We start from the raw sequence: 24,050 nt of genomic DNA, 5'->3' as shown, positions 1-24,050 counted from the left end.
ATAAGGTGGTGTAGTTTTGGAGCCTGACTGGGTGCTCCCACCTGGGTCGATCTGGTATGGCCCTTTATTCAATAGCACTGGAATCTCAGGCTGAAACGCAATTCAGCAGTCCAGCAAGAGGCAAGATTAGTACCCTTTGCACTGCTCCACGAAAGCCTCCTGGCAATCGAAGTTCAGGGGAGCAAAAGGGTCACAAAGGCCGAGGAGGGGTTATTGGTTACATCTCATTGAAGATGGAGCACGCGAGCTAGAAGAGCTCCGCGCACCGCCGGCTTATCTGGCCATCAACGGGGGCTCAAGGGCCGCCGGCACCCAGCTGGTGAGGGCACGACGCTGCTGCGGCACCCCGGGACGAAGCACTCCTGGGTGCCGACCTTTGGAAGCGGCGGGAGGCGGAGAGAGGCCGAGCCCACGTGGGTCCGCGGCCTGCTGAGTGACAGTGATCCGCGGCCTGCTGAGTGACAGTGATCCGCGGCCTGGTGGTGGCGCGCGTACTGGGCGCTGCGAGGCCGGACCATCGGGGCCTGAGTGCAGGCGGTGCCTGGAGGACCGGCGCCCCCACAGAGTCACAGAGGAACCTGTGGGCTTGGGAGGCGAGTGTTGCCGGGCCTCGGCCTCCCGGGCAGAGAGCCACGACATTGGAGGGTGACTTCAGGCCTCCTGACCACGTGGCTTGCATTGAGCAGTCAGTTCCTGGCAGGACCACTTCTTCAGACTACCTGTGGGCCGGGGCTGGCACCCAGAATCCCGTGAGCCCTGGATGGAGGTTGGCTGCGGGTGCATTACAGGCCGGGCTGCACGTGCTGCTGCACGGTGCCATACTGGGGGCGCAGGCAAGCAGGCCCATTCTTTGACAATTTGGTGAGGCACCTGCCCTCTGAGAGCTCGAGGTGAGGAGGCGACGGACTTTGATGCTAAGTGCAGATCTGGCGGTGGAGAGAGGATCCTTACGGCCTTGTGGTGCTGGACAAATTGCGCCATCGTAGTGGCTTACGAGGAGAGTGTAGGAGCTGGCTCGGAGGACCTGAACTGACGCGCGGTTGTTGCACTTACACTATTGCTCCCCTGGCCTGGTCCTGTGGATTTGGTTGTCCGCGCTGGGGAGTACCGACTGCGCCCTTTGTGGTGAGTTGCCTGGAGTGCGCAGTAGTGCTGATCCGGAGTGCGGATGGACTTTAGCCATGGCGGGAGCGGGACGCCTTCACTCTGGCACTGGCGCCGGGAGGGCGCAGGACAGTCAAAAACCAGACGCTGTGTTGGCCGCGGTAGAACGCATTGGCGACTCGCTGGAGCGTGCCCGCACTTCATTGGAAGCCAAGATTGACAAGGTAGCCAGTGACCTTGTTCTGCTGCATGCTGACCATCGCACCCTGGCGCACAAGACAGGTATGTTGGAGGCGAGAGTGGATGAGCTAGCACCGGTGACGTTTCGCTTGGAGGCCAATACGGGGGATGCCCTGGTATGAGTGGCGGAGCTGGAGCGCTGCGAGGAGGACGCGGAGGGCCGCACCCGGTGGAATAATATACGAGTAGTGGGCTTGCTGGAGTGTGCAGAGGGCCAGAATGCGGTGACTTAATTGTAGAACTGTCTGAGGGGGCTAGTGCCGGAGGGTGCATTGACCCCCTTTTTTTCGGTGGAACGGGCTCATTGAATCCCCACGCGGCCTCGGCCTCCGGGAAGTGGCCCTCGCCCCTTCATAATACGTTTGCTTCATTATGTAGATTGCAAAATCATTCTCAAATCGGTGAGGTCTGCTCCGCCGCCCCAAATAGATAACTCACAAATATTGTTATTCCCGGACTATACGCTGGCGGTGCAGCGAGACAGGGCCTCCTATATGCCTTTGAAGCGCAGGCTTAGAGAGTTGCGCCTGGAGTACTCTCTATTGTTTCCAGCCAAGCTCCGCATCATAGCTGACAACAAAACTCGCTTCTTCACCACGCCAGAAGCTGCATGGGACTGGCTGGAGTCCATGGGCCACGTCTCGGGCCGTGAGGCGGAGAGGCAGCCACCTGCGTCGCAGAACAATCGCAGCCGAGGTGCTGGTACTGCAGAGGCCGTGGTGCATACCCCTGATCTGGAGCAGTTAATATAGGAGAGGCGTGAGGCGTTGCAATCGGCAGCAGCGATCAGCACTTACCCGAGGGTGTCCGAGTCGGATACTGAAATCTCGCAGCCCCCCAGTGACCGTCCTGCCACACCGGACCGGCTCTCGGAGTTGGGTTTCCCGGATTGCCCGGCGGTGACTCCTGCCACTGCGGACGACCTCTTCTAGGGCATGCTTTGACATATCTGGACAGCCAGGGGGTACTGTGGCCCTCTGCTTGATGTAAATTGTGGTCCTGGCTCACGGAGATGCCATATAACTCTGTACTGACAGCCTAATGGTCTTAATGCCAGGAAACCAGTTGTTGTACTGATAAACTGTGTGGTCTCTGCTGGTGCAGTGGCTGTCTCAGATCGTGGCCCAAAAGCCCGGCCTGCCGTTGGCCCTCCCTTTCCCCCTACTGTTATCCAGTATAGCCGGGCTGGTTGGTTTAGAGCCTGCCTGATTCCTTGTGTGACCTGGCTTGCCCCAATCTCCTACTGCTGGAGGATTAATATGTGGGATTGTGTTGCTGAAAGTTCAAGTTGTTGGGTTTGGGCGGGAACCGGTTGTTCATCTGCTCTGATGGTATTGGTTTTGCTGTGTTTATGTTGGAGGCACTGCGCAAACGATTGGTCTGGGCGTGAGGTCATTGACACGCTGTGCTTTGGGGTGGGACTTGTGGAATGCGCGCATGCTAAACTAAAACCATGGAATGTGCGCGGTATACATACGCCTAGGCGCAAGTATTCCATATATTCGTATCTTAAACGGCACTTGGTCCACCTCGCAGGAGACCCATTTAGCACTGGTTGAACTCCCTCGTTTGCAGTGGCACTGGAGAGGGCAATTATATGCAACATGTCACTCCTCCTCTGCAAGGGGGGCCCTGATCTGGATTAAACCAGGTGTCCCCTTTGTTGCGTAAGATCAGATCATAGACCCGCAGGGGAGATTTGCCCTGGTGCGCGGGCGGCTTGCGGGCAGGGCCTTAGTGCTGGGTTCCACCTATGCCCCAAATGTAGATCAGACTTCTTTTCTGCACACTCTGTCCCATCACTTATTGGGTTGGAGCGATTACCTCTGGTTGCTGGGTGGAGGCTTCAATAGTTTGTTAGATAATGATTTAGATCGTTCCTTCCCCTGCTGACTACATCGCCAACTGTGGCGGCTGCGCGCGGGTTGGTCTATTGGGCCCATCACTGGCACTTGATTGATATATGGCGGCAGTGTAATCCTGACGATAGAGTTTATTCCTATTACTCTGCCCCGCACTCCCTGCATGTACGCCCTTGATTGAATATTCTGCACGCAGAATCTGGCCTCCGCGATTGTCGATGTGGACTATTTGGGGCGCACGCACTCAAATCATAATCCGCAGATTGCAGGTCTATGTTGGGATGCCTCACCTTCAGCTGTTCCTACTTGGAGGCTCAGTCCTGAGCTTCTGGAAGACACTGCCTTTAAGACCTCACTGGAAACGGCCATCCCGGAGTTCTTTGAGCACAATGAGGCCACCGCCTCTACGGGCCTGTTGTAGTGGGATGCCTTTAAGGTTTTCATCCGTGGCCATTTCATGGGGACCCAGTGGAACTTGAGACCCTCGGTTGAGCAGGACCTTGCTCATATAGAGCGGCAAACGTTGCACCCGGAGCGGGAGGTTCCTCAGGATACAATGGAGTTGTTGTCTCGGGCTCGTGCCAAGCGTTTAACTCTGCTTGAACGGCTACGTCGCTTGAACTACGCCGCTCACTCAGCGAGAACGCACGCCTCAGAAGATAAGTCGGGTAGATTTCTGGCCTGGCTGATCAGAGGTGACTGCGACCATGGCCCGGTTATGGAGGTTCGCTCAGAGACTGGTCGTTTATTGCATACACCTGGGGAAATACACTCGGCGTTTACGCAACACTATGAGACGTTGTATACTTCAGTTGTGGTGGCCCCGAACGGTTGTGTGATGACTTCATCTCCGGAGTGGAGCTCCCATGTCTGACGGCTGACCAGAGGAATGCGCTGGAGGAACCTCTTGATCTTACTGAGGTGCAGGCTTGTATTCGGGAGCTGGCGTCAGGTAGCAGGTAGGACGCCGTGCCCGGATGGCCGGCCGACTTTTATAAGGCGTTTACTCTACTTCTTGCACCTAAACTTCTCTGTGTCTTTGAGGAGGCGGTGCAGAGGGGACACTTGTCGGAACTCAAAGGGAGGCGATGCTAGTGTGTCTTCGTAAGCCCGTCAAGAATCCAGTTGAGCTAGGCTCATACCGTCCTTTAGCCATGCTCAATAGGACTACAAAATATTGGCCAAAATTTTTGCGATGCATTTGGCACCCATCACGCCGGACCTGGTGCACCCAGACCAAAATGATTTTGTTCCGACGAGGGACACGTCTTACAACATCAGGCGGCTGTTCCGAGTTATGCGCTACGCGAGGCGAGTCTGGCCACGGGCGGGTTGCCTTGTCCTTGACCTGGAGAAGGCCTTCGATTCCTTGGAATGGCCTTATCTTTTCAGGGTCTTGCAGCAGTTCGGCATGGGGCCCCTTTTTGTTCGTATGGTTAAACTGCTATACATTAAGCCGCCTGTTCGGGTTAAGGTGGGGCGTATTATATCAAAGCCAGTCAATGTGTGCAGAGGTACGAGGCAGGGTTGCCCCCTTCCCCCACTACTCTTCTCCCTTGCTATGGAACCGCTGGCGGCGGCCTTGCGTGACAGTGGTACGAGCTGGGGCATCCCTCTTGGGGATGGTGTGCACGCGATATTGCTATATATACGCCGATGATCTCTTGTTATACTTCCGAGATATTTCGCGAATTCCTCCAGGGGTTGGGTCCTTACTGCAGCAGTTTGCCTTGTTCTCTGGCCTCAGGGTTAACTGCGCTAAGTTCTGCCTTTTCCCCTTTGACCCTGGGTTCCCTGACCCAGAGCTTTGTTTCTTTGGGAGTGCGGTTCCCTGGCAGCCCCGTGCATTCTGTTGTCTGGGCATCCGCGTCTATCACCATGAAGACAATCTAATAGACGGAAACCTTAAGAGAGCGGTGTCCTCAATCAAGTCCCAGATGACTTTTTGGCAGACGCTGCCGCTGTCGGTGGCAGGTAGGATAGCGCTATTAAAAATGATAGTCCTGCCACGCCTTTTATACTACTTCACTAACATCCCGTATTATATCCCTCCTAGCTTCTTCAGGAACCTGGAATCTACATTGAGGGACTTTATTTGGAATAGGAGAAGGTGTAGAATCTCGCTCAGGAAATTGTATGTTCGGTGGCATGTGTAGCTGCTGATACACATGCTGTGCATAGTCCGCCGTCTGGTGTTGGGTCGGAGTGTTACAAGTTGTTTTTCTTCGAAGAAGTCTTTTCGAGTCACGAGACCGAGGGACTCCTCCTGCTTTGGTTCCATTGCACATGGGCGTCGACTCCATCTTAGATTGTTTTTTTTCCGCCATCGGGTTCGGACGTGTTCCTTTTCGCTCCGTGTTTCGGGTCGGAAAGTTAGTCAGAATCTTGGAAAACTACGTCGGTATTGTTTCGTTCGGTATCGGGTTAGATTAGAATCGACACCGAATCTTGAAGAGCTCCGGTAGCCCTTCGGGGTAATTTCGATCCCCCGTCGGGGCCTGGTCGGCCCGACCGAGTGCAACATCGAGACTGATGGAACGGACCCCGTTCCGATTCTGTCCTAAATGCCACAGTAAATATCCCTATACAGACCAACATTTGGTCTGTAACTTGTGCCTGTCACCCGAGCACAAAGAAGAGACGTGTGAGGCCTGTCGAGCGTTTCGGTCGAGAAAAACGCTCCGAGACCGAAGAGCCAGAAGGTTGCAGATGGCGTCCACGCCGACAGGACAACGACGGTTCGAGGAAGAGGGAGAAGAAGAAACTTTCTCCATCCACGAATCGGATTTCGAAGAATTAGACGTCGAAGAAACCGTGAGTAAGACGTCGAAACAAGCATCACACAGAAAAACAGACAAAGCCCAGGGGACGCCACTGCCAACAGGCCATGGCTCAACCCATAAAGTAAGTGACCGTCCATCGGCACCGAAAAAGGGCGAGCTGGTGCCGAGGTCGTCCGACTCAGGTCGAGACACAGGCACGCAGCAATCTCGGGACCGAGAAAGTGCTGCAGAAAAGGGTCGACACAGAGACAGCGGCACCGAAGCTGCTCGGCACAGAGATAGCGGCACCGAAGAGGGTCGACACCGAGAGGGTACGACACCGAAAAAGAGAAAGATCTCGTCGGAGCCGAAAACAACAAAAGACACTGTTTCGGTGCCAAAACGCCCAGCAACCGAACCGAAAGCCAGTTCCTACTCAGAGGAATAATCACTGTCCTCCCAACTACAAAGACACAGATTTGAGGAGGAATTACAAACAACAGATGTAGATCACACGCAAAAGCGGATCTTCATACAAAGTGGGACAGGGAAGATCAGCACTCTTCCCCCAATCAGAAGAAAAAGGAAACTAGATTTCCAACAACAAGACAAGACACCACAAGCAAAAGTGGTAAAGAAGGTAACTCCACCACCCTCTCCACCACCGACAACTCATATATCACCGGCACAGACTCCGCCACAATCATCAGCTCATACCACCATGAGCCAAGATGATCAGGACGCATGGGATCTCTATGACGCTCCAGTATCGGACAATAGCCCTGAGTCGTACCCCACTAAGCCCTCACCACCTGAGGACAGTACGGCATATGCACAGGTGGTAGCTAGGGCAGCAGAGTTTCATAATGTATCGCTACATTCAGAGCCTATCGAGGATGACTTCCTCTTTAACACCCTGTCCTCCACCCATAGCAATTATCAAAGCCTTCCTATGCTCCCGGGAATGCTAAGGCACGCTAAACAAATTTTTAAGGAGCCAGTTAAAAGCAGAGCAATAACTCCAAGGGTGGAGAAGAAATACAAGGCACCGCCCACAGACCCTGCTTTTATTACATCACAACTGACACCAGATTCAGTTGTCGTAGGAGCAGCTCGTAAAAGAGCCAACTCGCACACATCAGGTGACGCACCACTTCCAGACAAGGAGAGCCGCAAGTTTGATGCAGCTGGGAAAAGGGTTGCAGCACAAGCTGCAAATCAGTGGCGCATCGCAAACTCGCAAGCACTCCTAGCGCGATATGACAGAGCCCATTGGGACGAGATGCAGCATCTCATCGAGCACCTCCCAAAAGAATTCCAGAAACGGGCAAAACAAGTGGTTGAAGAGGGACAAAATATATCCAACAACCAAATCCGTTCTTCTATGGATGCAGCAGATACAGCTGCAAGAACAATAAATACTGCTGTAACGATAAGGAGGCACGCATGGTTGCGCACATCCGGCTTCAAACCTGAGATACAACAGGCAGTGCTCAATATGCCGTTCAATGAACAACAATTGTTTGGCCCAGAGGTGGACACTGCAATTGAAAAATTAAAGAAAGACACTGACACAGCTAAAGCCATGGCCGCACTCTATTCCCCGCAGGGCAGAGGCACATTTGGCACATTTCGCAAAACTACTTTCAGAGGAGGGTTTCGAGGTCAAGCCACACAAGCCAGCACCTCACAAACAACACCGCCTACCTACCAGGGACAATATCAAAGGGGAGGCTTTCGGGGCCAATACAGAGGGGGCCAATTCCCAAGAAACCGGGGAAAATTTCAAGGTCCCAAAACCCCTCAAAACAAACAGTGACTCACAGGTCACTCAACCCCTTCACACAACACCAGTGGGGGGAAGACTAAGCCAGTTCTACAAATCTTGGGAGGAGATAACAACAGACACTTGGGTCTTAGCAATTATCCAACATGGTTATTGCATAGAATTTCTCCAACTCCCTCCAAACGTCCCACCGAAAACACACAATATGTCAAAACAGCATTTGGACCTTCTACAACTAGAAGTTCAAGCATTACTGCAAAAAGACGCAATAGAATTAGTACCAGGTCCACAAAAGAACACTGGAGTTTACTCACTGTACTTTCTAATACCAAAAAAGGACAAAACTCTGAGACCAATATTAGATCTCAGAACACTAAACACCTTCATCAAATCGGAACACTTTCACATGGTCACGTTACAAGACGTAATACCACTACTGAAACAGCAAGACTACATGACAACCTTAGATCTAAAAGACGCGTATTTCCATATACCCATACATCCCTCGCACAGGAAATACCTAAGGTTCGTATTCAAAGGAATACATTACCAATTCAAAGTGTTGCCATTCGGAATAACAACCGCGCCAAGAGTCTTTACAAAATGTCTAGCAGTAGTAGCTGCACATATCAGGAGGCAGCAAATACACGTGTTCCCGTACCTAGACGATTGGTTAATAAAGACCAACTCGCTAACAAAGTGTTCACACCACACAGATTATGTTATACAAACCCTTTGCAAACTGGGTTTCTCCATCAACTATGCAAAGTCACACATTCTGCTGTGTCAAACACAGCAATACTTAGGAGCGACAATCAACACAACAAAGGGGATAGCCACTCCAAGTCCACAAAGGGTTCAAAATTTTCACAACGTGATACAAGCTATGTATCCAACACAAACAATACATGCAAAGATGGTATTAAAAATCCTAGGCATGATGTCCTCATGCATAGCCATTGTCCCAAACGCAAGATTGCACATGAGGCCCTTACAACAGTGCCTAGCATCACAATGGTCACATGCACAGGGTCAACTTCTAGATCTGGTGTTGATAGACCGCCAAACATATATCTCGCTTCTATGGTGGAACAGTACAAATTTAAACAAAGGGCGGCCTTTCCAAGACCCAGTGCCACAATACGTGATAACAACAGATGCTTCCATGACAGGGTGGGGGGGGCACACCTCAATCAACAAAGCATACAAGGACAATGGGACGTACATCAAAGAAAGTTTCATATAAATCACCTCGAATTGTTAGCAGTATTTCTAGCGTTGAAAGCATTCCAACCCATGATAACCCACAAATACATTCTTGTCAAAACAGACAACATGACGACAATGTATTATTTAAACAAACAGGGGGGAACACACTCAACACAGTTGTGTCTCCTAACACAAAAAATATGGCATTGGGCAATTCACAACCACATTCGCCTAATAGCACAGTTTATTCCAGGGATCCAGAACCAGCTAGCAGACAGTCTCTCTCGGGATCACCAACAGGTCCACGAATGGGAGATTCACCCCCAAATCCTGAACACTTACTTCCGAATCTGGGGAACACCTCAAATAGATCTATTTGCAACAAAAGAAAATGCAAAATGCCAAAACTTGGCATCCAGGTACCCACACCGGCAATCTCAAGGCAATGCTCTATGGATGAATTGGTCAGGGATATTTGCATACGCTTTTCCCCCCTCTCCCTCTCCTTCCATATCTAGTAAACAGATTGAGTCAAAACAAACTCAAACTCATACTAATAGCACCAACATGGGCAAGACAACCTTGGTATACAACACTACTAGACCTGTCAGTAGTACCTCATGTCAAACTACCCAACAGGCCAGATCTGTTAACACAACACAAGCAACAGATCAGGCATCCAAATCCAGCATCACTGAATCTAGCAATTTGGCTCCTGAAATCCTAGATTTTGGACACTTAAACCTCACACAAGAATGTATGGAGGTCATAAAACAAGCTAGAAGGCCATCCACTAGACACTGCTATGCAAGTAAATGGAAAAGATTTGTTTGCTACTGCCATAATAATCAAGTTCAACCATTGCATGCATCTCCAAAAGATGTAGTAGGGTATTTACTACATTTGCAAAAGTCAAATCTAGCTTTCTCTTCCATAAAGATACATCTCGCAGCAATATCTGCATACCTGCAAATTACTCATTCAACTTCCCTATTTAGAATACCTGTCATAAAAGCGTTTATGGAAGGCCTAAAGAGAATTATATCACAAAGGACAACACCTGTTCCTTCATGGAACCTCAATATTGTCTTAACAAGACTCATGGGTCCACCTTTCGAACCCATGCATTCTTGCGAAATGCAATACTTAACGTGGAAAGTTGCATTTCTCATTGCCATTACATCTCTAAGAAGGGTAAGTGAAATTCAGGCGTTTACTATACAAGAACCATTTATTCAAATACACAAAAATAAGGTAGTTCTAAGAACCAATCCAAAATTCTTACCAAAGGTTATCTCACCGTTCCACTTAAATCAAACAGTAGAATTACCAGTGTTCTTCCCACAGCCAGACTCCATAGCTGAAAGAGCACTACATACATTAGACATCAAAAGAGCACTAATGTACTACATTGACAGAACAAAACTTATTAGGAAAACAAAACAACTATTTATTGCATTTCAAAAACCTCATACAGGAAATCCAATATCAAAACAAGGTATAGCCAGATGGATAGTTAGGTGCATCCAAACCTGCTATCTTAAAGCAAAGAGAGAGCTGCCTATTACACCAAGGGCACACTCAACCAGAAAGAAAGGTGCTACCATGGCCTTTCTAGGAAATATTCCAATGAACGAAATATGTAAGGCAGCAACATGGTCTACGCCTCACACATTTACTAAGCACTACTGTGTAGACGTGTTATCTGCACAACAAGCCACAGTAGGTCAAGCTGTACTAGGAACTTTATTTCAAACTACTTCCACTCCTACAGGCTGAACCACCGCTTTTGGGGAGATAACTGCTTACTAGTCTATGCACAGCATGTGTATCTGCAGCTACACATGCCACCGAACGGAAAATGTCACTTACCCAGTGTACATCTGTTCGTGGCATTAGTCGCTGCAGATTCACATGCGCCCACCCGCCTCCCCGGGAGCCTGTAGCCGTTTGGAAGTAATCTTCAACATTTGTACATTTGTAAATATATTACTTTAACCTTCATTTTGTACATACTTATTCATTCCATTGCATGGGCACTATTACTAACATACACAACTCCTACCTCACCCTCTGCGGGGAAAACAATCTAAGATGGAGTCGACACCCATGCGCAATGGAACCAAAGTAGGAGGAGTCCCTCGGTCTCGTGACTCGAAAAGACTTCTTCGAAGAAAAACAACTTGTAACACTCCGACCCAACACCAGACGGCGGACTATGCACAGCATGTGAATCTGCAGCGACTAATGCCACGAACAGATGTACACTGGGTAAGTGACATTTTCCTTACCGCTGGAGAGGGGTGGCCTGTCGGTCCCTAACTTGGAGCTCTACTATTTGGCGTCCCAGCTCCAATGGGTGTCCAGGTGGTTGGCAGGCCTGAATCTCGCCGATACGGCAACCCTGGAGGGCCCTTGGACCCTTATGCAAATCTTGCATTTGTTTCACCAAATAACACGAGTGGCGTTACCAGACCAGTTGTTCCTCAGGGTGGCCTTCAGCTGTTATCGTAGGTCCCTGCGACTTGCTGGGGGTGTGATCCCGTTTGCGCCGGCGCTGGCGTTGTTGGGCACTCCCCATGGCTCTACAGTTACGTCCGGGTCCGAGCTGCGGGCGTGGCATGCAGTGGAGCTGTATACGCTGGGTGATCTGTATGACGACGGTAAGCTGACACCATTTCCTGCGCTGGTACAGGAGTCAGGCTTTCCTGCGGGGCAATTTCTGCTGCATAATTCATCGCTGAGGTCACTTGCATCTAAATGGGGTGACTTGTCTGTTGCTCCTCCCACACATTTATTGATACAGTATATACAGGTGATGGGACAGGGACGGCACCTAATTCGATGGTTCACTGAGGCGTTGCACCTACACACAGCCCTTGAATGTGATTCGCTGCGCACGGCCTGGGATGGGGATACGACTACTCCGTTCACAGACGCGCAGTGGAAGTCAGCTCTTTCAGGCCATGTTAACATACCACGTAACTCCAGATTCTGCTTGATTCAATTCTATATCATACACAGGGTATACCTCACTCCAGCCCGCATAAACAGATACTTTGCTCGCTGTGATGCGGCGTGTCCCCGTTGCTCCAGCAATGACGCGGACATGATCATATGCTCTGATCCAGTCCATCATTGAGTTGCTTCTGGGGGGCGGTGGTAGGTTGCTTATCGGAGTGCATGTCGCGACTGGTACCGTTCACTTGGGAGTCCTGTATACTGGACCTTTTACCTAGGGACGCGCAGAATAGAGCTGCAGCACGATTTCTGGACCTAGGCCTGATAACGGGAAAGAGATTGATAACCCGCTGGTGGAAGCCGTCTGACCCACCAGTTGAGAGGGCCTGGAAGTCCTCATATGAGGTGTGGGCTGGCGCGGAGGGAGTGGCGTTGGTGAGGTAAGATGCGCTGGGGCTGCGTAAGTACCCACTATCAGTCAGCTGGGAAGCGATGCTGGCATGCTTGCGAGGTTTGGGGCAGACCTCGGATGTGGAGGTGGCGGTCTGACGGCCACAGAGTGCATGTATCTACTCCTGGTGCAGGAGTGCGATGGATTGGGTGCTGAAGATTGAGCAGCGGACCTGACCTTGGCCTTTGAGTTGTGAGTCTGATTTATGTGGGAGGCAGGGGACTGTGGTGTGTGCACGTATCTGCCCTCTGCTGATGCACACGGGCAAAACTGGGGGTCTCTGTGCAGCAGAGACTATGCTCCAGCCCGGGCCTGCTGCTCGTAGAGACAGTCCTCCAAAGTTCGTTCATGTTCTTATCGTTAAGTTGTGACTTATCTGAAGATCTGTGCCGGAATGCACACTGCTGTACGTACACAATGTCCTTCTGGAATGGGTTAAGGTGCCACTGTGGGGCCTGTAGCATCCTCAAGTATCTGTGTGACTCATGATTCCAGTGTATGGTCTTCTCTGATAGCGCTTATGCATTAATTAATCCTGTTATACACGAGTTTTATGGTGAGTGGTGGAACCATTTGCAATATGTCTTCGCAGCCAATTGTTCCGCTGTCTGTGTTGGACAATTGTGCTCATCTAGTCTACCAATAATTGCACATAATAAATGTCCTACGTTTGATGTACAAATGAATGTTATAATATGCTGAAAACGTTAATAAACAGATTTTCCCCCAAAAAAACAAAGGCCGAGGAGGGACGGGAATCCCAACGTAACCCTCCAGGCCAGTCTACCACCCGCACTATGACCCTGTGTATTCTGTCCCTTCAGCTGCCAGGTGCTGCCTCAGACAGAGTCCCCAATGCCCAGGCCAGCTGTTCTGCTGGGCCAGAAGGATCTCCCCGCCAGCCCCCACCCCTCTGCCTTAGACAGTAGCTGTGAGGCCTTCCACAGGCCAGTGGGCATCGACACCCTGTTCACCTGCTTGAGTTCCAGCAGCCAGGCAGTGGCAGGCCCCAGATCACCCCACTCCCAGCTCTCCACCCCTTCTTTCCAGAGCCAGGGGTTTGCCCGTAAAAGGCAGCTGTCTCCTCGTCTGGGCAGAGAACGCTTCCAGTGCTCAAGGCACCCAAAAGTGGAGTCTGGTGCTGTGGCCAGGCCAAGACAGTGGCCTTTCCCTTTGACACAGTAGTACCTGCCATAGATGTTGCTATTGTGGGGCCCTAGGGTCCTTCAGTATCGGTAAGCCCTGTGGCTGGGCCCAGACCATGGGCCTCTTTCCCCACTTCACCTCTCTAACAGGATCAGCTTCTGTGGGCCTCTGGCCACTCTGCCAGCAGTGCCGGCCGTCACACTGCGGCAGGTGCTCTCCGCCGCTCCTTTTCTCGCTTCCCCGCCAGTCAGAGGGTCACGACTAGGACTCCCGAAGCTCTTGGGCCCAGTCAGGCATTTCTGCACTGCACTGCTCTCATTGGACTCTGCAGCCGTGTGGCCGGCCATCTCTCTCTATGCCCGACACCCCTAGCCCGTGTCCTTTCTCCTTCCCTTCAGTTGAGGGGTGCCACAGGGGCCCGAAAAGTCCCTTAGCTCAATCAGGCACGACTCAGGGACAGGTTGCGGGCTGTTTAGCACACCTCTGCATGACTCGCGTTGATCTGCCTGGGTCTTGGAGACCATTCTTCCATCCGCCATTTTTGTTGGCATGGCGGGGGCTCATCTCCCCCACTGCACCTGGTATTCTGCTGCCATCTGGGCAGCAAGCTTTTCCGCCAGCCGTACTGTTCACCGAGGCTTCAGCCCTGGACCCGTTCTGGGCAGCCGGGCCCTGATTGTTAGGATTTCACCAGGGACTAAAGTGCAGCCATTCACTTGTGAGTCTTGGCCACATCCCATTATTTCCTGGTACCTATCTGCCCTGGAAGTTGGCGACTGGATGGTAACATTAGACTTTCAGGACACCTTTTTTCACTTCCTTGTCCTGCAGACCTACTGGCGTTACTTGCGGTTCATGGTTCCTCACTAGAATTTCCAGTTTTCTTTGCTCTGATTCCGTCTCACCAGTGCCTCTTGAGTGTTCAAAAAAGTGATGGCAGTTGTTGCAGTACATCTCTTGAGGTTAGAAATACCAGTCTTCCCTTATGGCAATGAATGGCTGATGAAGGCAGGCTCAATGCAGTTAGTCTTAGACCATCTTCAGACAGTAGCAAACCTCCTCACTTCTCCAGGGTTCTCCATCATTGTGCCAAAGTCGTACGTTACCCCTTCCCAGAGGCTCCCATTCATCAGAGCTATTCTGGATGCAGTGATTTCTTTTAACCTTTCACTGACTCATCAAGTCCAGGACATTCAGGCTATGATTACGATGTTGAAGCCTCTGTCCTAGAAATCACTGTGAGTCACTTTGAGGCTTCTGGGCCTCCTGCATGCTGCTGGTGGAATATGCCAGAAAAAACATGCAGGCTCTGTAGTGAGATCTAAAAATCGGAAATCTGTCAGATTTCATCCAGGTTTTGGAGGAGACTGCAAAATATCTGAAGTGGTGGCTGCTTGACCGCAATTGGACCAGTGGCAGACCCCTCTCCCGGCCTCACCCAGAGTGGATAATAGTCACAAATGAATCTTTACTGGGATGGGAAGGTCTTCTGGGAGAATTGGAGGTTAGAGGTTTCTGGTTCCCAGCAGAGACCCGGCTCCACATCAGTCTGTTGGAGTTGCGGGATGTCAGATTGGCACTAAAGGTTTTCCTCCCATCCAGCAAGAGGATAGGTTCAGGCTCTCATGGACAACACCATTGCCATGTGATACTGCAACAAACAGTTTGAAGTGGGGTACTGTGCCGGGAGGCTATGCACCTCGAGGACTGGCTGAGTCGCTAGGGCATCTCCCTGTTGAGCAACGAGCTGGAAGGATCTTTGAACGCCAGAGTGGACAAACTCAGCTGCTTTTGCCTAGTGGATCGTGAATGGCAATTACACCCTGAGGTGGCATAAAGCATCTTATGGCAATGGGGATAATCAAGCTCAATTTCTTGGCCATTTCCTAGAACATTCAGGTTGCACTTTGGAGTTCCTAAGGTGATTCTCCCTCGGAGACTTCCTCCACCTAGAGTGGAGGTCATGATTCCTGGATGCCTCCTCACTTCTGTCTCTCCTGCCTAAAATTCTGAAGAAAATCAGGAACGACCAGGCCCAAATCGTATTATTGCCTAGGCAAGTAGAGTGTGGTACCTGGAACTTTTGGGCATGAGCATTTGTTTCCCGATCTGGCTTGCCCTTCATGAAAAACTGCTGTCACAGCAACAAGGCAGATTTCTCCAGCCAGCCCTCCGCAATCTACAGCACCATGCATGGAGATTGATCAGTGACAGCTCACTGCGTTTGACCTCCTTCCCGAGGTTGTGTATGTCATCTTGGTCACCAGACACCCATACACAAAAAACATCTTTGTTGTGCTCGGGGAGAAGTTTGTGGCTTGTTGTACTTATTGTCAGATAGAACCGTTGTATACCAAATTATCAAGTGTGCTGCTTTTTGTGTTCTATTTCGCTTAGCAAGGAATTGCTTTGGTCTCTGTTAAATGTTGTCAGCTTTTCACGTTTACAAGGTCAGCCTTTGTTGTTTAGATTACCTGTTGTGATGCGTTTTCTGAAAGGACTACCCCACGTTTCCACCCACCCCATTCGTGATGCCACAAAGGGACTTTTAACCTAGTCTTCACATATTCAATATGTACCCTATTTAAACCAATGCATAGCTGTCTTCTGCACCTTCTGACTGAAAATAGTCTTTCTAATAGCAATATCATTGGCTTGCCGCATGAGTGAGTTGCAAGAGTTGTCTGTCCAGCAACAATGTACACGTTTTTTTAGACAAACTGTTACTACGGACTGAGGTGGCATTCCTGCCCAAGGTTGTGACAACTTTCCATGTCAGACAATCCATAACCCTGCCAGCATTCTTTGCTCCACCTCATTCCTGGAAAGAGGAAGAAAGATTTATTTGTTTGGATCCCAAAAGAGCTTTGAGTTTTTACATTGATTTTACCAAAGATCATTAGGTAGATGATCAGCTCTTTGTGGGGATCGCAGAAGGGTAATGCAGGGCAGGATTGTCCTCTGGATTCAAATCTATTATGACTGGGTAAGAAACAGTCCTCGGAAAGCTTGCGGGCCCATTTCACTAAGGCTGCTACCACTGCATTAGAACATGGAGAGCCTGTCCTGGTCGTCTGCTAGGGTGCAACGTGAGCGTCTGTTAACAAATTTATGAAGCGTTACTGCTTTAATAGCCAGGTCTGTCTTGAGGGACATATTTCCCGATTGGACCTGCAGGACTTTTTCATCTGAGCCATTTAACAGACCCACCATCTTGGGGGATGCTGCTTTGGTAACTAGTCAAAAGGTGAGGAATCTGTAGTTAGAAGTATCCACCAGAAGAACAAGTAACACTCTTTCTTGTAGATACTATATGTAACCATAGCTTCCTTACCAACCCTCCTGCATCCCTGTTCTGTTGAATAGACTCTTTTGTCTAACTTAAAAAAGTTCCCCACTGTCAAATCTAATTGCTGATGTGTGGACAAGGTTCAGAAAACTGAGATCAGTTAGGGATGATGATTATACTACGCCACTGTAAGAAATTGGGTTACTATTTCAGAGGGATAAGAACCCATCTCAAGTAATAATCGCAGCTCTTTTCTCAGTGAACCCTTAAAATCACTTGATTAACCTGAGCTCAACCCTGTTGTAGCTTTGGCACAGAACAAATATGCTTAACCTTAGAGGGGATGAGTAAAGTGTTTTTGGCAGTACTAAAGCAGTAATAACGTTGAAATGTAAAGCAATAAATATCCCACAATGACTTAACAAAATAGACTAAATTTAAATAATCAAAATTAAACCAAAATGACAACAATCTAACTGGGAAACCAGGGATATGAATTTTTAATGTTTTAACTAGAAATAGGACCAAGAAGTGGAAAGTGTCAATGATAGTCAGTAGTCTCTGTAGAACAGGACTTATGTGCAATCTGACACTGACCGCAGTAGAGAGCAGGTCAGATACACTAACCAGGTTTGTGCTGGTCAAATATTTTACCTTCTGACTTTAGTCCTTTAAATCCCACTCACCACAGAAGTACACTTCTAAAGCCCACAGGGACCTCTGGGGAGGCACTTAGAGACCCACAGGGTGGCAGGCAGAGGCCAACAGGAGAGTTAAGCCCATGTGCCACTGGTCAGCTGGGTAGTTGAATGGAAAAGGCCCCTGTAGCTTTAACAAAAGGGCAGCCGAATGTCAGTTAGAGCCAACTTTTTCGTCCTGCGTACAAGGTCCCCCAGAACTCTTCTCAGATTTTAGACAGCAGTCCTCCTTGATCTTCCTCAGCTCTGGAAGCTTTTTGAAGTGGGTGACTGGAGATACCACCTTTCTGCCTGGCATGAGCTACTGCAGTGATGCTTGCGGGCCACCTGCCCTGCAAATGTGGCCCCATGTTGAATGACTGCACTGGGCTGCTATTTACTTAAGAAAGCACTAACTTCCAGAAAGATGTTTAAAAACTGGCAAGCGTTTATTTACAAGATAAGTGAAATGAGAGAAAAGAAGCAAAGAAAAGGTGTCCAGCACCACCTAACTTTAGGAAAACATACATTTTTCAACACATCTTGCAACAAACGCATAAACAAATGACAGACTCTCTCCAAAATTCACAAAGTTTATTCATTAACATGCAGAAGCATTTCACCTTAGTACATCATATTATATCTGTCCATTAAGAAGTTTTTTTTTTTTTAAATTGATAGTTTTCAAAAATGAACGTAGAAACATTCATGGCTCCCCACTAACAACAATGCATGTAGTGAACTAAGAGCAAGCCAGTTGTCACGTGAACCCTTAGGGTGTCCTGGGTTCTTATTATACATGGACAACATTATAGTTTATTGAATCAAATACATTAAAAGGTTTTTTGCCGTGCATATCTTGACCACATATATTTGAAGGTGCTCTTACATGTGAAATGAAGAAACGTGAGGCAAAGTGAAATAAACAAAAAATGCCTAGGATCACACAATTTGGTCAAGTTGGAAAGCCAGAATTGATCATATATTTTCTGGTTTTACATTGTGCAATTCACTTTCATTCCAATATAATAATTAAGTTATTTATTTTTTAACACTTGACTCTCATGATGTATTGATAGCAAGTAGAGAAGGCTCATAGAGAGATAGCAATTCAGGTACTGCATAACTCAATATTGTCAAAGCTTTGGCTCCTCTAGACTAGGGTATATAATTAGAGGTGGTATGGACTGAAACACTTAAAATAACCCCATGACTCAGTGACCACACCAAGTACATTTCCCTTACCCAGCACTCACTTAACCGCCCATCCTGCTGGCATCAATGCAGCCCTCAGCACACAACAGACCATATTCTGTGGCCCCTGGGAAATGTTTGCATGTACCCATGAGCTAGTGAGTGAGAATGACCCCTTGGGTCGCTCTAACCAATGGGGTAAAGGTTCCATTGGCTAACCCTACCCACTTTGAGCATTTTCACGATTTCTGAAGTCTTCAGCCTCACTAAACTTGGGCTCTAAGAGCTCGGGTGCATGTGGAGAGTGTACTGTGGCAATCCTAGTGTCTTCCTACATCTAACACCAAACTTCAGTTTGATGCAGTCCCTCTACCCACAGCGACCTCAGAGACAGAAGTCCTATTGTAACAAAGTTGAGCTTTCAGCAACCAGACAGTGGATACACACAAACTTTTTTGACATGTTGTTTCCTTCCTTTAAAGTGCACCTCAAATGTCATGTATAAACCCAGCAGACCTGTTAATCAGGCTGTGACACTAATGTCAAAAGAGGCCCACTGTGGTTTGGGTCTGATTGGCTGTAGAAGCAACAGAATGGTCCTGCCCAAGTGTCAGCTAACATTTGCCTGTGACAGGGTAGGTTTCTTTGAAGGGCGCTCCATGTGTCATAGGAAGATCTCCAACAGACCTGTCAAGCAAGATTTGACTTTCAAGCAGGGCTTGACACTTTAATGTCAGAGAGGACCCTTAACGGCTCCCCTGCACATACTGCCAGATTCAGATTGGCCATCTTTGCCTATTCAGGTCAGCCTCTTGTTTTGTTCCTGGAGCAGATTCACACCTCATTTACTTTTATTTCAGTGCTAATTACTGGCTGGCCGAAGTGGGAGAACAAAATACACATTTAACGTTGAGGAATTTCACTTTCTAAAAGTTTTTTCCGTAATATTTAGAAAGCATATGACTTAGCCATTGCATTGGGTTTTTAATAACTGTTAATAGTAGTTATTTAATTATGTTTCCAGAAAGTCTCATTCTTGAGATACAACATTAGTTTTTATTAGTGGATCCCATCGTTTTCCTATGGAACAGCCAGCATTGCTACAGTGAAAATAGCTTTGAAGTGACAAAAAAGGGCAAAACAAAAACAGGGTGACCCGTCAGAAAGGGCAAATGTCAAATACTGGTATGCAAGGGCATTGCTGGGAAAATTCTCTAGATCCTGCCTGGGGATATTTACAAGGTGTGGAATATGCTGTTAGATAGAATCTCTACCAGAAAAAAGTGTTACCAAAGATAAGTGACTTATTTATCTTTGCCAGGGTGTTCCTTTTCAACCATTATGAAAATCAGCCTGGCATGATCTTGGAAGTGTTTCTTCTTTGTTGGGTCTTTTAATCTCCTCCAGTCACCTTGAGACAAGGTTATAGTACAGAAACTACCCTGCTGTAGATAGGGCATATAGCCTTGCGACACCTTGATTCCAGCTACTTTAGCTTGCTCACCCACCCTGATTTGTGCTGCTGTTGACATTGTCAGTCACAAGTACTGCTTGATAAATTACTGCATGAGTATTAGAAGTATGGTGTGCATCTTATTTGGCCTCCTAATCTCAGCATACAAAAATGAGACTCCCTCTCTTGCTGAGCCTACCTTCTTCAAAGTGTGCCATACAACTCCATCCAACTAGATTGTTGTGTAACCTGAGTCTTTGGTTCAGCTCTACAAGGCTTGTTTTCACACCGACAGGTGGCATGAGTGAACTTAGTTCATTGCACCAGCACTGAATGTGGAACACAGGTTATTGTAGTCCCACAGAACCCTACCCAATAAATAAATGAGGTGGTGTCAGTGCTTTCGGTTACTACTAGTGGCCAGTGGTAATCCAAACAATTGTTTATTAATGTTTTACACACTCAAGATAGCTAGAAACAGAATATGTACTTCAAAATATGTAAGAATAGTTATTTTAAAATGCCAAGATCTAGTGCACATAATATTGGTTATATCACAAAAGATAATAAAAACACAGGCAGGATGAAATTCTTGTTAAAACCATGGGGAGTCTTGCTGGAGGCTTCTTCGGTTGAGCTGGAATCTGGTGCTGTAGTGTTCTGGATCTGGAATCGGTGTCTGTGATCTGGGTGGTATTTCTCTCCACTCGTGGGGACAAGTGGTGGTCCTTAAATACTAAATTAGTATCAGGGATGAAAACCTGTGACATAATTTCAGGAATGTTGGATACAGGCTACAGATGCCAGAAGTGTCAGAAATCCACTTTTAAGAAAATGAGAGATAAAAGGACATCAGACGACATCCTTTTGATGATTTATCTATGGATGTTCTTTTGATGGCCTTGACGTTATGATAGGTGAACACTTGTCCCAGACTGGGTGTCACATCAGGTGTTATATCTAGGTCATTATCCGAATGACTTGACAATTTCTCAGTTCTAGGAATGATAAGGGCCGATGACATTACTCGTATTAGTGGTTCTGTCATAACAGCATAGCCCAGAGACATGTCTTCAGGGTAGGCGAGGTTTTAAGATGCTTATCTCCTTGCCACAATCTATCTTTGGCTATATCCAGAAAATGTGGAACTTCCTCTTCCTGAGCTGTGGGTATCTTCTTACTATCTAGCAATAAAAAGTGACCCAAAATATCTTCTGTGTGAGAACTGTCTCTTGTCTGTGTCCACTTAAACAATTGTATCTTTAGCTTTATATCCTGGTTCGCCGCTGCTAATGTACCACTTTCTTAAATGTTCTTCTATGTATTATACATTTTCAGTTGCAAGTTAAGACATATCCCTCAGCTGTATCCCACAGATTTTTAGAAATGTTCCATATACACCCGTCTTTTCTAATGCATTTAACTGTTAACTGTTGACCTTTAGAAAGCACTCTCGTACCCTTTGTTTCCAGGTTTGCACCAAAGAAAACAACCTATTCAGGAAATTAAAAAAGTGCAGTGACCACTGGCTATATATTATTTGATTTTGCTTTTTGTTTTTTTCCAGGAGAATCTAAGTACCTTTGCTCTGTGTGTGGGCAGTCTTTCCATAGAGCTTCAGGACTCAGTAAGCATGTGAAAAAACACCAACCCAAGCCGGATACTCGCAGGTTTCAGTGTACTCAGTAAGTCAGTAAACCATGTGCAATTAACAATTTTCAATTTCCTTTTGGTTACCTTCTAGGCATGATCTACACATAGTACTGATTTTCTGTTTCCTTGTCTTGTAAAACTATATTACTTTGAGGCAGGAATGATCTTTAAAAGGTGAGAAAGTTATAGACCTAGGACTGATGAACATGATAAGCAAACTTTTCCACTCTGCGATATTTTTAGCAGATCACCTCCAATACAACAGAGAAGGCACTGTATCTACAACTATAGTTTGTCGCCTCCACTCACCCACTGTCTCCCATTTTTTATTACCTTCTCTTCTGCTTCAGGTGAATTTATTACAGTTCATCATACAATTGACTACTGAATCTCAAGGTGTTTTTGTTTTACAGAAACAAAAGAGATCTCAGAGATCTAATGGGAGTGGTCCTGTATTTCTCACAAGACCTTTACCAGGATATTTGTTTACCTCTTATAGCCTCTCCCTACTATTAGGTAAGGGCCTGTTTGTCCATTAGCCCATAAGTATTGCTCCCACTCGAGGTAATATTCAGATGCATTGGTTGTCTAACTGCAGTTACAGCAGTAATAGTTATCTTTAAGGAATGTAAAAATCCTAACACCACAGCACACTTCCATGATGACTTAATAGTACAAGTCCATACACTTTTGTGTCCCTTTGATCCCATCTTCGAGGACTTTTCTGCTTCCACAGTATTAAAGGCCATTACATTTGGCAACATCAGTATTTTGGCCCTACTTTTGAAGCTTCAAACAAAATTAGTGATTTTCCTTGTTTTAGCCAGAAGCAATCAAATATTTTGTTGAAAGCTATGGGGCAAGCATATTATGCAAATCACTTTATGACTGAACAATGCAGCAGCAACAGAGAGATGAAAAGTAAAAATACATAAGTTCTTTGTGTAATGAGCGTAAAAGCCTGTGTGAGGGAATCCCTTAACACTTCAGATTTGTACATGGGGTACGTTTCAGTGAAAAAACAGTGGTTTAACTGATTTTATAGTACTGTGTAGGAATGTGGCACAGACTAACATTAAACAAAACTAATAACTTGCATGATGAGGTTGCAAGTTATAGTTAGTTCACTACATTATAACTGGTGTATTTCTGTTTTTTTAAGGTTTTTAATGTTACACAGTGTCTTATCTAAATACCTAACTATAATATAATTTTTAACCATTTTTTCAGTGAACTTCTAGTGGGAGGGAGAAGTGGGGAGGATTTAACATAAGTTAAGGTCTTAGCACCTAACCTTACTATGTATCTGTCAGGCAACAAGGTCTGGGCTTCTTAGAGGAGGGAATAGAAGATTTCCCCTGGTTTGTGCCAAAGAGGCACTTACACCTTATATCAGGTCCAGTTATCCCTTATTAGTGAAATGTAGTCCGTGTTCTAGCAGCTTAGGCTGTCTAGAGGTAGCTGTAGCAGAGCAGCTTAGGCTGAACTAGGAGACATGCAAAGCTCCTGCAATACCACTAGAGTTACACAGTACTTATACACAATAAAAGATAATACTCAGTGTTACCAAAAATAAAGGTACTTTATTTTAGTGACACAAAGCCAAAAATATCTTAAAAGCAATACTCCTTCTGGAGGTAAGTATTATACACTAGTAACCAAATTCAGGTAAGTAAATAGTCATAGAATGGTGCAAACAGTAGAAAATACAATAGATTGCAATAGGCCTAGGGGCAACGGAAACCATATACTAAAATAGTGGAATGCGAATCACAAATTCGTTCCTAGGCAGGTGTAGTGTGTGAAGGGGCGCTGGGAGTGTAAGAAAACACCAAAGGTAAGTACAGTACCCCACCCCAGAGTCCAGGAAAGCAGGAGTAAAGTACAGCAAGTTTCCTCAGGATACACTACAAGTCGTGATAAGAGATTTTGCAAGAACCAAGCAAGATTGCAATCAACAAACAATGGATTCCCGGACCTGTGGAGAGAGGAGACCAAGTCCAGAAGTCGAAGAAGAGTCCAGGAAGGACAGGAGCCCCTGCCAACCTAGAAGATGGTGCAAAAGTTGATTCTCCAGTAAGAAGAAGAGTACAGAAGAGCACCAAAGAAGATGGCTGTGGGTTCCTGCTTGGTGCAGGTGATAGCCCACGTTGAGTTGTTGGATGCAGGCTGTTTGCATCGCTAGATTCTGCCAACAAGCCTTGGTTCACATAAGTACGTGGTTTGTGTCAAAATGGAGCTGCCTGGACCCAGGAGGGATCTA

General features: G+C 47.4%; 1 protein-coding gene across 3 annotated transcripts in view; it reads left to right on the top strand.

Moving 5' to 3' along the window:
• Positions 1-24,050, top strand: part of ZBTB11 (zinc finger and BTB domain containing 11) — a 1,413,389-nt gene that overhangs the window by 839,923 nt on the left and 549,416 nt on the right. For all 3 annotated transcript variants that reach the window (XM_069204794.1, XM_069204796.1, XM_069204795.1), the window contains exon 8: positions 21,702-21,819. In XM_069204794.1, the coding sequence (XP_069060895.1) occupies positions 21,702-21,819 (118 nt within the window). The remainder of the gene's footprint in view (positions 1-21,701; positions 21,820-24,050) is intronic.

The sequence above is a fragment of the Pleurodeles waltl genome, chromosome 8, assembly GCF_031143425.1.
Source record: "Pleurodeles waltl isolate 20211129_DDA chromosome 8, aPleWal1.hap1.20221129, whole genome shotgun sequence".
NCBI classification, from domain to species: domain Eukaryota; kingdom Metazoa; phylum Chordata; class Amphibia; order Caudata; family Salamandridae; genus Pleurodeles; species Pleurodeles waltl.
This window is presented reverse-complemented; position numbering and strand designations above follow the sequence as displayed.